The following is a 14,230-nucleotide window of genomic DNA, read 5'->3' on the forward strand; positions in this document are numbered from 1 at the left end:
TGATTGAAAATCACCAAAATTCAGTCCACAACTCTTGTTCTGACCATTTTAAAATTGGTCAAATGTTGTCATATTATATTATAAATAAAAATGATTAGATTTGTCATCTACCAGTTTTTATCAAGTGCTTATTGATTCAATTATGTGTGGTTAGTTCAACCTAATAATCAAATCATTATTTTTTTTTTGAAGAAAAAAATGGGTCTAATAAATTAATGGCCAAAATATTATGGAGTATTATTTAGAAAGGATTATTAGGTCTGTCTCCAACTTTACTACCTAGCAGTGCTCATTGATCAAAGTCGGTCTGAATTTATAATTATATTATTTTGACCACGTACACACTACATTGGAAACCACTGAATGATAGTGTCGGTGGGCAAACTTGGAACATTATCGTATGGTGTTTGAGTTCACTTGTTACACTAATACCTACCCCCCTTCCACCACCTCAACCTTATCTCATCATATTCAATATTTGTGCTTTTATGTTTTTCTTTTTTTGCTAATTAAATTTCTAAAAAATAATAATTTAAGAAAATGTATTTTCTAAAATAATTAATTACTGACAAACACATTTGTGTTCAGATGACACCTCTGTGACTCCCCTCGAGGGAAGGTCACAGGATCGAACCCCTGGGCTGCAATAGTTGCATTTCTATTTGAGCAAGTAAATTCGTGTCACTAAACCACAAAGTCATTATCTTAAATTCTTTAAGAGTTATTTATTTATTTTATTTTGAATTTTTTTAAAAAATTTCAATATACCGTGTAGAAACAAAAGAGAATAAAGAATTATTAAATGCATATATACTATATTTGATTTGATGTTCAATATTTGTGATACAAAGAGTACACAAATTCAGTAACACACAACTACTCTATCTATGTGAGGTTAGTTAGTTTGTCATGTAAGTTTACCTACTATATTTGGTTTCATAATTTACCAATAAAATAGTACATTAATTAATTAAGAATAAGATCCGGACATAGGGGGAGCTTAATTATATTCAGAGTATAGGCAAAACAACTATGATTACTGATTAGTGCTAATCTCCTGTCGTTTTCCAACCACATTAAAAGATTTGTTAACTTCATTTATTACGGTAATTAATTGGGGGTTGCTGGTATCCCATATAAATTGCATGGAGTGGAGGATCGGAATTCATCATCATGCCAAGAAAGTGGTAGGCGTTTGGGCAACCCGAAAAGCATGACGGAATGGGTGAAACATGATTTTTGTGTTTAAATGTTATGAGTTTGATTTATATTATTAATACATTTTCAGTTGAGTTCGTCACACATGATCTTTTTAATGCGATTTACTTTTATGTGTAGTTTGTGGATTATACTTAAGTTAATGTTTACCCATTGCGTACCCTCAAAATATTAATTGCTAGTTTTCTTTAGTCGTAGCACAAAAAAACAAGTGGGTGGAGTTTGATTCCTGCCGCATGAATATAGATCGATGATTATATTTTAGTTTGGGTTTGACGTACTCTTAATGCATATAAGAGTACAATTTGATAGATGACGAGTTCATGAGATTCAAGATATAATATGATAAAATTGTAATCATAAACAATTTAAAAAGAAAATGATAGGAGGCCAAGAAGGCAAGAATTGAACGGAAGAGAATTTATATATGTTTTCTCTGACTTTATTGACATGTGCATGCATTATGGTAGTTTCTTCATTCAATTTTTACCAACCCTCATTAATTGTGTGATTACTTAGCATGACTAACTTAACTTACCCACAAATTAAAAAATAAAATAAAAACATAAATATTTATGTACTTAAAGATGACGTACAAACCGTTTAATAATGTGAAAATCAAGTACTACCAAAAAAAAAGTGAAAATCAAAAGAATATTTTTTATGTCCCATAACTTCTTGTTTCGTTCTATCACATTAAATATACATGAATCACTCAGAAATATTGTTTTTTTAACATTTCCAATAATATTTAAAAATTTTAAAACTTTTTATTAGAATTAGATGAACACATTTTACTAAGAAAAATAGAAGAAGATAGACAATATCATATATTTTTACTTGCTGCAAACAACTCAAGTCAAGATTCTGTGATGAACCCTTTTGTCTACAAATTTTACTATGTTTCACACTTCACTTTTTTCCTTTAGCCGTGTATTCTGACTTCTTTTAAAAGGTGCAAATTAAATCAAATTAATGTATACACCAAAGACTTTAATTTGTGACATTGCATAGACCACCATGCTAGCTGTGCCCAAGACTTTATCGTATGATATTGATCCAAATTAAACACTAGAAGATAAGCCATCCATAAACAGCAGCACAATAAAATCCAAAATTTCAGTTGCAACCACTTGTTTAATTGCAATATTTATAACTGACGTTTTATACATACCTATTGGTAAAAGGTGATGGCATGGGTTCTAATTAATATTTGATGCGTATAAGATAGATCATACACAATATAGAATTTGGTTATAGTAAAGTCATAATAATGATATATGGTTGAATTTGACTTTTAGTGTCATTCATATATATTTATAGTCTGATCATAATTGTTGTACTACCCTTGGAAGGCATCTAGTTTATAATTAAGGTGCAGAGTTAATACCCAAAATCGTCCTCAACTATAGTGATTTTTCTCAATTTCGTCCTAAACGACTTTGGTGACCTAATATCGTCCCAGACTTTTGTGTTTCGCTCAATTTAGTCCCAGACTTTTGTGTTTTTGCTCAATTTAGTCCCTCATTTGTTATTCTGTCCATTTGGTATTAAATAAATAGACAATTCAGTAATTTTAATATTGGCATCTCTTTACTCATAGACATGTGAACTGCGAAATCCATTTTTTTTTATGAATTACTCCCAGAATTACTCCTAAAACTGCGAATATAAAATTTGATTTGCAGGTCCGGGAGTAATTCTGGGTGTAATTCGTACAAGAAAAAGGAATTTCGCACTTCACAAGTTGAAAGTAAAGAGAGATCAATATTGACATTACTGAATTATCTCTTTATTGAACACCAATTTGACGAAATAACAAATGGAGGACTAAATTGAGCGAAACACAAAAGTCTAGGACGATATTAGGTCACCAAAGCCGTTTAGGACGAAATTGAGAAAAACCATTATAGTCGATGACGATTTTGGGTATTAACTCTTAAGGTGCACGTTTTCACTATTCAAATGTGATTATTATATATATTATTATTATAGTCATAATAAAGTGTCTCTCGACATTCCTTAAACGTCTTGATCCATATACTCCTTGCTAGATCGAGCCTTAGGAGTTAGGCCGAAGTTAAAGTTATTATACCATGGACAAGGTCCACCTTAGAAGGTCGACTTTGGTTCTAAACGACGTATAAATTGTGTATTTTTAGTATTGGAGTTGTAAACTTCTAGAATATAAATTGCATTTCTAAGTCAAAACACAGGAAATTTGTGAATACAATATATGGTCATTAAATCCGAATATGTTAATATTATGTGACTGTAGTATTTGAAAGGAACTTGTGAATATAAAATAATGTAATCAATTACATATATGTTAACATTGTGTGTTCATAATATACAAATTGTGAATTTTTTAAAAGGTAAATTGTGAACATTTAGACCCTGGTCCACGGAATAATTTGCCCCGAAGTCACCTATGGGCTATGCCTATGGGTTGACCCATGATGCCTCGTCTATGTAGTTTACTAGTTGGGCTTGAACCGCAGTTCACCCAATTTCAGAAACTACATAAAAGAGATTTGGGCCTGAATATATAAAGAAGGCCGCAAGTTCAAGCCCAAATGATCCTATTATGAAAAGTGAAAACCCAGTTATAAACCCGTTGGAAACAACACTTCGGCTCTTTTGCAGCGCCGAGGGAGAGAGAGAGAGATGGCGAAGAATGAAGGAGTAACCGATAGAACGAGAAGCAAAAAAATGTCTGGAAATCGTACACAGAGCAAAAAGAGCCCCAACACTGCTTCCAGAGGGGCGGCGAGGGTCAACGACGAGGAGATTGAGACCGTTGTGGTACCATCTTCAAGCACCGAATCGGAAAACGACGACGTAAGCGATGCAGAAGAACACGGAGGGGTTGAGTTCGTCTCTGAAGAAAAGGTGAGCGATACGGAAGGGGAGGAAGAAGAAGAAGACCAGGAGGAGGCAGAAAACGGAGGAATTCAGTTCCATAGTGATGAAATTGTAGATGATACGGAAGAGGAAGAGGACGAGGTGGAGGTTAAGAGCAATGGCAATGGCAATCGGCGGCGAAAAGGAGAGAAATTAGAGGAAAAGCGTGGTAGTAAGAACAAAAGGGAGGAAGAAAAGGAGAGTGAGAGGGTAGTGAAAAAGGCGAAGAGCAATGCTGGTACATCTCAACAAACCAAGGAGAAAAATAGCAAAGATGCGGCGAAGGAGAATGGGGGTGTAGCTGCTAAGCAGGCGAAGGTCACTAAGAATGAAGAGAAAAAGAGTAAGCAGAAGAAGAATGGGGAGAAGGAGAAAGAAAATAAGAGTGAAGGGAAGAAAGAACAGGTATTGAAAAACGCAAAGAACAGTGGCAAGACTGCTTGCAGTGGTAACAATGGAGCAAAGGATAGCAAGCAGAAGGGGAATCAGAAAAGCCAAGTGGAGGAGAGTAAAGGAAAGACAAAAAATAATACAAAAAAGGAAAAACCCAATGGGAATTCAACCCATGGAAGCAACAAAAAAATAGATGAGAAGACTCAGAAGAGGAAGAATAAGCAGGAAGAGGATGAGGAGGTTAGAGGGAAAGTAGCTAAAAAGGTGAAGGTTAGTGGTGATAAGTGTCAATCAAGCAAGGACAAGAAAGAGGACAGTAAGATCAAGAAGAAAGGAAAATTAGAGGAAGCTGATGAAGATGAAGATGCTGGAGAAAAGGTTGTAGCAAAGAAGCTCAAGAGTAATGGACAGAGTAGTCAGCTAAGCAAGGATAAAATGGATGATAAAATGAGCAAGCAACCAAAGAAAGTTGAAACAGGGAAACAGGATAGAAGTCATGAAAAGAAAGTAGAAAATGGGGCAAAGAGAGGTGGTGACGCTAATAGGGAAAACAATAACATAGTGTCGGAGAAAAGGAAAATGATAGAGGAAGAGGTTGATGATTATGATAAGTGTGAGAGTGTATTGTATACATTTCCAATGAGTCGAATTAGTAGGATGATAAAGAGTGAAAATTCTAAACTTAAAATGTCTCAAGAAGCAACTTTTGTCATCAACAAAGCCACGGTATGCCTGAAATCTTAACCAAGTTTTCTTCTTAAATCTTAGGTACTTTATCCTGCATATAGTAGGTAGCATATGTATGTTTTAAGGACTCAAATGTATGGAGTAATCTTAGATACATTATCTGCCTATGCTTGAATATGGAGTAATCTTATATACATTGTTTGCCTATATAGTACATATTACTTGTGCAGTTTAGAGAGTTGAATATATGGAGTAATATTTTACATGTTTGAGTTTTAGTATAGAACTTGTTGCATTCATAAGAATCAAGTTATCAGATACATTATAATATTGTATAAGTGGAGGGGCTTTATAAAAATTGGTAGTAAGTCAAAGACATTGGCAACTAGTGCCTGTGAATTCTTAAACATAATCCGATGGAAAATATTAGAAGATTTCAAAAATTATAGCATCTCGTTTAGGGTCAGGCCATTTGATACATCACCTAATTCTTTCAATACTGATTTATATGTTTAGTTGAATTTTCCTAACAGCTAAAAATCAGAATAAACCTAGACTTCAAGTTTAGATTTTTAACTTCTAGAAGTCCCAATATGCAAGTTGTAAGCTTTTAGTTTGACAAAAAAAGTAGCCTTATAGGTGTTTGCCATCCATACATTAGAGTACTTGTTTTACTTCTAGGTGTTGCTGAGGCGTGCCTCAGCCTGAGGTGAGAACAAGTGGCACAAGGGTGCATTGCATGCCCTAATGTGCGCCCTTGAGGCTTTTGTAGGCCTTTTTTGGGAACTTTTGGGCTATAAGTCGTCGGCCCAATTTATTTTTAATCCAATAAAAGTTTACCCATAATTTCTAAACCGTAATAATGGGTAAAAAAAGAAGATTAGGAAGAAGATCAGTGAGCCCGCATTCTGCCCTGCAACTTGCGAGCTTGCGATCAACAATAGAAAGATGAGTGACAAGAGAAAGAAGATTAGCAAGCCTTCAATCCAGCAACCCTGTGCTCGGCTATGAAATTTTGTTTAGTATTTTATGACTTCTAATGATGCTTATTGGTTTAGATTATATCATTAGTTGGTTGGTGAACTTTTAAAAGTTCTTATTGATCTTTTTCGGGTCTATTTTTAGGCTTACACAGTTACACCTCAAAGTGCCTTGAGGCTTAAGCCCCACCTCTCTAATACAAAACACCTCGATACCCAAACTAGCCTTTTTAAACCTTGATGATGAGTGATTAAATCAAAGTCTTCTATAATAGGAAATGGATATTCGTTGTACCCATGATCATCAGTTTGGACATGATGTTCATAATTTTAGGCTAAGGTAAATAGGAAGCATTTATTTAAATAAATAGTACTATTTTACTCTTTGCCACTTATTTTGTCTGGGAAAGATCTATTTTGATTTTTTTGGCTGAGCAATGAAATAGGTATGCTATTTCTTATGGACTATAATCTTTATAAAGAGTGCCATATGGCATTAATTGCCAAATATCATGTCCAGGTAGGAATATAATTGGTGTTCCATTTAAAAGAATGCCCAATCTAGTGAGGACTGCAATGCCCATTCGTGAACTTATCCTATAATCAGTAGAAATAAGTAGTTGAAAAACTCACACCATTCAATAGGTAATCCATCCATAGACATTCCAAATTCCATTTTCTTTTGTTTGTTCGCTATCTGGTATTCATTGTAGTATTATATTTTATCTTTTGCATGATGTTGAAGTAGGGAAGCATAGATGATCACCAGTGTATAGTTGCTCTATAGTGTAATGTCCAAGATTTACATATTGGACCAGCTATATTATTCTTATTATTAATAGTTTGTTATAGTGTTGTTAGAGTCTTCAGTGCTTTCTATCTGTTCCACCTATTTTGGTGTTGAACTCCTTTATATAAGGCTGTATCTCTTTGCACGTTATCAATTCAATTCACAGAATATATTCTTCATTTTACATAGTATCAATATGGTCATGGGGTGATGATCCCCATGATGTCCAAGGTTTAACGTAGTGGGCTATCTGTCTAGTGTAGTGTCTCCATGATCCCAAGAGGACTATGGAGTTTGACTAGTATTAGGTTTGAATTGTTGTAGAAAATGTGAACTTTCATTTTGGTAGAATCTCTTGCTTTGCTTGTTAACTGTAGTTACTGAACATGCATTGTTATTTTACTTGGATGAACAACCTATTTAGATTAGAGACACGTTAACTGATTCAAGTATGTAAAATGGATTTTATAACCTATTTTTGGTGATTGAGTAATGATGATGAGAATATTGTTTTAGCTTTTAATATTTAGCTTCATGTTAAGGGTGGACTTTGTGATGCAACATGGGATCTTGTAGATCTAGACTTCATGTTGGCTGTGACCTGTGCATCGTTCTTGTTCTTCTGGCAGGGAAACAATGACTTTAAAATAAAGATCAATTTCATGATATAATGCAGTTTCATGTTGTAATCTCTGAAATTGTTCTTGTGCTTTTCCCAGCAAAAGTTGATATTGTCTTTTTAAGTCTTATGAAACCATAAGACTAACTTTTTGAGTAAAATTATACTTCTAAAGCATGTGCATTGATTATGGGATAGTTTTAGACTTTTAGTTTACTGCTGAAGTAACAAGTGGATAAAGGGTTTAGTTTCATTCTGTGAACAACTAATCTTTTCAATGTGGATATATGTCCCAGAGCAAGTCAGCATGATAACCATGTAGTTCTCAGATAATTGAGAATGCAACAAAAATTATTAGGAATTTTGTGGTTCCCTGAAAGAAATGAAAATGATTTGTTTTGCACTTGAGTTGGATACTGCCTCAGTGTAGAGCTGATTGTGAGATTTATAAAACCACAACACTGCCAGTTAAATTGCAAGATAAGGTCATTTGAAGTTCCTGGCTCTTGGGAGAGCTTCAAGGGCCAATAAGCTCTCAACCCCCGGCATGGGATTTGAGGTGGGATGTGAGGCACAGTAGGATATATGTATGTGAGCTCAGGGATTTTTAGAATTAGTTTCATTTCGAGACTTTGTCCTTTTCTTGATTTAGATTAGACCTGTGTTATCAAGGCAACGCCTAGTCGTCCGGTCGGTCGAGACCGAACGCCTAGTGTGCTCGCCTCGCCTAAGTGCAGAATACAACCCAATACTCCACAAAACATACATGGGCAGAACCTACACACTAAGGCGAGTTGACCGGTGTAATTTCCAACCGGAGAAGTCGCCGGAATCTGCCTCACGCGCCGGCACGTGGTGGCTCCGATGGCGGCGCGGTTCGTGCTCCAGCGTCGTCCTCCTGTTCCGATCAAAGCCCACTACCTCACTTTGGCATGTTATCAATAAATACTAGACTTCTCACTACCCTAGGAAAAACTATTCATCTTCTCAAGACAATTTGAAGTAAATAGGGTTGCAAAAAGGCTGCCCAAGACAAGTTCAATATACAATAAATACTAGACTTTTCACTATTCTAGGAAAAACTATTCATCTACTTAAAGTAAATAGGCCAGCAAATAGGCTGCCCAAGACAAGATATTTTCAATATATATATACTTTTTTATTTATTTAATACTCATCGCCTAGCACATTAATACTCATCGCCTTGGCGGTCGCCTAGTCGACTAGTCGGTGGCATCTCGCCTAGCACATTGATTGATATGAGATGAATAGTTCTTTTGCTGGATTGAGTTACAAAATAAGTTTTATTTTTAGCAGCAACTTCATTTGATTTTCTTTGCACGTTGCTATGCACTGCGTGTCTTATGGGTTTCTTTTGCTGGATGTAGGAAAAGTTTCTTGAGCTATTCTGCAAGGAGGCTTATGCTTGTGCTTTTCTGGATCGTAAGCCTCATATTGGATATCACCATCTCTGTAAGTTCTGTATAGCTCATAAATTTATTTACTAGGAAATACAACATTTTCTGTGAGACCACTCATTTCCTATTCATTATCCCAGTTTTGCTGAGATGCACTAATGCTCTCATTTCTCATTTCAGCATCCGTTGTTTCCAAAAGGCAGAGATTCGACTTTCTCTCAGGTATCGTATCACTAACCGTTTTTTTCTAGATTCGAGGATTCAACAGCCACGATGACTTCAGTTTCCTTTACGATTACTGATTTCACACTTCTTCGATTGCTATTTATGCCAGATTATGTCCCTGAAAAGATAAAAGCCGAGGTGGCGTTAGCCGATGCAGAAAAAGTCGGTTAGATACGAGCAGCAGACGGGGATGCCACGAATATTCATCCTGTTGGTTAGATGCCACCAGTACTGCTCTTCCAGTATTCCCCAAGGAAAATCCAGGTTTATGTATATTGCTCTCCAGTTTATATATTGTAGAAATATAGTCAGTAGGGAGGGTTCCAGCATGGATTTACTTTTTTGCCCTTTGTCATACTCGATCTCATCTTGGATTCTAAGATTTGTATGATTAATTCAGCAATTGTATCTAACTTTTATGACAGCTAATACTCTGCATCTTAAGAAATCAATAGATGGTGTTTAGTTAATATTTAATTATTATCATTAATACATAAATGGACGTAATAACAACTGATAGGGCCAGTTTGGTTATATGCAATTATGCATCGTGTGGAATATTAGTAATTACTAATTAGTGTGGATTGCATCATTTCAACCATTGAGAAAGCACATAAGATCCGTTGGTTTAGGATAATAATACTTCTATGGCCCAAAAAAAGCAATTATTATAGAGTTGTTATACCATGGACTAAGGTGGACCCTGATCTTAAATGATGTACTCCCTCAGTCTTATTTTATCAGTCCTACCTACTATTCATTGATTAAACCAACTCTTTATTCTTTTTTTTTTTTTTAAACTTATTTTTAAATTAGATTTTTTTTGTGTATTTTTTTTTAAAAAAAATAGATTTTTGAGTTTAATAGTACTTTTATTGTAGTTTCCAAATATATAAATTTTATATATTAATATTAAACTTAATATTATGAAGAATTGAATTAAAAATAATTTCAGTCAAGTCTCGTTAATTGAACCAGACACATAAAAGGGGATGGAGGGAGTATAATATAACATCAAAACACATAACATGTAGAAGAGATTTGTGAATATAAATTATAATGAGTTAATACCCAAAATTGTCCTCGACTATAGTGGTTTTTCTCAATTTCGTCCTAAACGACTTTGGTGACCTAATATCGTCCCAGACTTTTGTGTTTCGCTCAATTTAGTCCTCCATTTGTTATTCCGTCAAATTAGTGTTAAATAAAGGGACAATTCAGTAATGTCAATATTGATCTCTCTTTACTTTCAACTTGTGAAGTACGAAATTCCTCTTTCTTGTACGAATTACACCCAAAATTACTTCCGGACCTGCAAATTAAATTTTATATTCGCAGTTTTAGGAGTAATTCTAGGAGTAATTCGTTAAAAAAAAGGGATTTCGCAGTTCACATGTCTATGAGTAAAGAGATGCCAATATTAAAATTACTGAATTGTCTATTTATTTAACACCAAATAGACAGAATAACAAATGAGGGACTAAATTGAGCAAAAACACAAAAGTCTGGGACTAAATTGAGCAAAACACAAAAGTCTGGGACGATATTAGGTCACCAAAGTCGTTTAGGACGAAATTGAGAAAAACCACTATAGTCGAGGACGATTTTGGGTATTAACTCAAATTATAATATAGAGTCGTAAAATCCTAATGTGTTAATACAAAACAATGTAATCAATTACATATATGTTAATATTGTGTGTTTAGTATACAAATTGTAAATTTTTAAAAGGTAAATTGTGAATATTTGGACTCGAGTCTACAAAATAATTTGCGATTATTATATCATCCAATCTGCACTACTAACATACATGTTCATTTTTAGAAGATTCGTTTTTAGTGTATTGGAGGTTTATTTTTTGAAGATTCGTTTTTAGTGTTGCATGTTCATGTTTATTAATGAACTTATAGTATATTAAAAATAAGAGTTAATTACCAAAATGGTCCCTTGACTATAGTGAAATTACCAATTTAGTCCTTGACTATTTTTTTTAACCAATTAAGTCCCTCAACTTTAAAAATTTTAACCAATTTGGTCCTCTGTTAGTTTGACCGTTAGTCAACGGTTAACTTGGGACTAAATTGGTAATTTCTCTATAGTTAAGGGACCATTTTGGTAATTAACTTTAGGGGTGGGGAATTCGGTTTAGTTTTTCTCGAATCGAACCGTACCGAACCGAACCGAAGTAATATACCGAATAACCGAACGATATTGAATTCTTGTATACCGAACGGTTCGATAAAAAATCCGATCCAATCTGAATTGTTCGGTAAAAAATTGAACTGAACCGAATACAGTTTGATTTTTTTAAAAATATAATAATAATAATAATAATAATAATAATAATAATAATAAATAAATAAATAAATAAAAAGTAAATCCAAGTCCCTTACTGCTTGCTCGGTCGTTCAGCTCATATTTTCACGGGTATCTCTCGTAAATGTTTTATTTGATTTCTTTATGGTTTGTTATCAAAAGTTCTATATTATGTGTTATGATGTTTACATAGTCCATATCCAAAGTCTAATATAAGAATTCAATATCGTTCGGTTGTTTGGTATATTACTTCGGTTCGGTTCGGTACGATTCGATTCGAGAAAACTAAACCGAATTGTCCACCCCTAAAGTTAATTACCAAAATGGTCCCTTGACTATAGCAAAATTTCCAATTTGGTCCCAAGTTAACCGTTGACTAACGGTCAAACTAACGGAGGACGAAATTGGTTAAATTTTTTAAAGTTGAGGGACTTAATTGGTTAAAAAAAATAGTCAAGGATCAAATTGGTAATTTCGCTATAGTCAAGGGACCATTTTGGTAATTAACTCTAAAAATAATTTTTTAGTATACTAAAAATCAGCATTTATCGTTGGTTCAGACCACGGTATAATTCCCCCCCCCCCCAAGAGGGGTACTTATCGTTGTATTTAATACTCTTTTTTTTTTTTTTTTTAGTAATTGCGTTCATCTTTTAAATATTTGCTCTAAACTTTATTCGTAAGGATAAAATATATTTAGTTCATGACACCACGGCACATAGTGCTCAAATGTGTATAAAAATTTCAAACTGCTCGAATCATCAAAATGGGAACACCAGTGGCTAAAAATGGTAAAGAGGAATCTATCCATTTTTAAGGAGTCTAAATATTTGACTTCTATAAAATCTATACAAGTTTAGGGTTCAAAATTTATACAAGTCTTAGCTTTTGTAAATAAAATTGAAGAATAGCTGTTGTTTTGTTATTATTTTTAGGTAATTGCTGATAATATATTTAATTAAAATTATAAAATATTGAAGCTAATTTTTTAAAAAATAGGAGTGAATTGTGATGGATATTTACACGGTTTTCCATCTCCATAAATCTAGTTAATTTGAGAGTGTTGAACCATTCCCTAAAAAGGAACATTTTTATTACGTCCGCCACATGACGTTAATGATTCAATGAAAGATATACTATTATTAAAATTTTATTGTCATTTTTTACAAATAAATAAGTTTCATTAATATATATATATATATATATATATATATATATATATATATATATATATATAGGTCTAGCTCTTATGAGAATTGGGTTTTCCTGAAAATGTGCGGACTAATTTCATCCATTCATTTAAGATGATCAGACGCAGAAAATTAAGAAAAAAATGCAGTGACATTTCTATAATTACGATTGTGTATTAAAAAATGTTTAATAGTGCATTCGTGGATAACTAACCGGACATTTAATTTTTCTTTTTCAAAATGCAATGTCAACTTGTCAAGTGTTTATAAATACATATGAAATATCATTGCATTTGTTCCTTAATTTTCATCTCTTGATCATTATCTTAGATATAGACAGATAAGATTAGTTGGTCCGTTTTCACGGGAAGCCTAATTATCATATTTTTATTAAATTGTTGCTAAATGGGGGTGGGGGCTCAAATTGTTAAACTATAATATAAACACCCTCTCCAAATACTAATTAAAAGCTTCATTCTCAAGTTTTGTGGGGGAAAAGCAATGATAGCTCCAGAAATGTGACACAAGTGAAATCAAAGCAATCATACACAACTTTGTCTGCAGGTTGATATCCCCACTCGGAGGAAATATAATTGAAGTTTGACATCTTTTACGTTTTTACATGCCCCATTTCCAAGCAAACTACCTATATTAATTCATCGACACACACACATATATATTGGTACTTAATTCCATGAGAACAAGGCTTTAGGCGAAGACATGAGGTTAAATCCACACCATCAAATCAATAAATAATAACCATTAGATCTAACATAATTTACAGTCATAATACGTAATCAACAGTCATAATTTGTCCTGACATCCACACCTAAAGACTTGTTTTCATATGAATAATATATATATGCAGGGAAAAATTAGGTATTTGAGATCGTGAGATTTCTTTCATTCATAACATAGCATTCATCTTTACTTTTCATTCATCAACACTAATGAAGTAAGAAAGATGAATCATAAGATTTCAAGTTCCATTCCCAATAGAAGTGGCCTATTGATTTTCTTAGTTTGAGTCGATCAGCTACAACGTAACTTAGATTTATTTACCTTTGTGGTTCTTTGTTGGCTAGAGTTATAATGTGGAGTTTATCCAGTGCATACTTTCGAATAGTGGTTATGGCTTTCTTTGGTCACCCAAAAAGATGAATATGTAATAACTAATTAACCAAATTACAAGTAACTAATGAATACAAAATATAGATAAATGAATTGTGCAAATGAACACAAAAACTTGTGTGAGAGTCTTATACGAGATGCATAATGATTTTTGGTGAAATTACACTTTTGATCCCCCAATTATTAGCGAATATGCAATATAGTTCATGATTTTCAATTTGAATATATTTGATCCCTCAATTATTTCAATCGTAGCCAATTTAATCATTCTGTGAAATTTTCCTTTAACAACCATTTAAAGCAGTGACTTTTTAGGAATTTCACATCCCACTAATTTCAACTTAATTGGGGGGAAATAA

At 33.5% G+C, this 14,230-nt stretch overlaps 1 protein-coding gene across 2 annotated transcripts; it reads left to right on the top strand.

Moving 5' to 3' along the window:
- Positions 1–3,841: 3,841 nt before the first annotated feature.
- Positions 3,842–9,711, top strand: LOC109193088 (ABC transporter F family member 4). Of its 2 annotated transcripts, XM_019343893.1 has the most exons (5): positions 3,842–5,241; positions 8,980–9,064; positions 9,190–9,231; positions 9,344–9,422; positions 9,454–9,711. In XM_019343893.1, the coding sequence occupies exons 1-4, from the start codon at positions 3,886–3,888 to the stop codon at positions 9,403–9,405; spliced, it is 1,545 nt and encodes a 514-aa protein (XP_019199438.1). In that variant the 5' UTR covers positions 3,842–3,885; the 3' UTR covers positions 9,406–9,422; positions 9,454–9,711. The 2 variants fall into 2 exon arrangements, with proteins under 2 accessions (XP_019199438.1, XP_019199437.1); XM_019343892.1 differs by having other exon boundaries at positions 9,344–9,711.
- The last annotated feature ends 4,519 nt before the right edge of the window (positions 9,712–14,230 follow it).

This window comes from Ipomoea nil, unplaced genomic scaffold, assembly GCF_001879475.1.
Source record: "Ipomoea nil cultivar Tokyo-kokei standard unplaced genomic scaffold, Asagao_1.1 scaffold1834, whole genome shotgun sequence".
NCBI lineage: Eukaryota > Viridiplantae > Streptophyta > Magnoliopsida > Solanales > Convolvulaceae > Ipomoea > Ipomoea nil.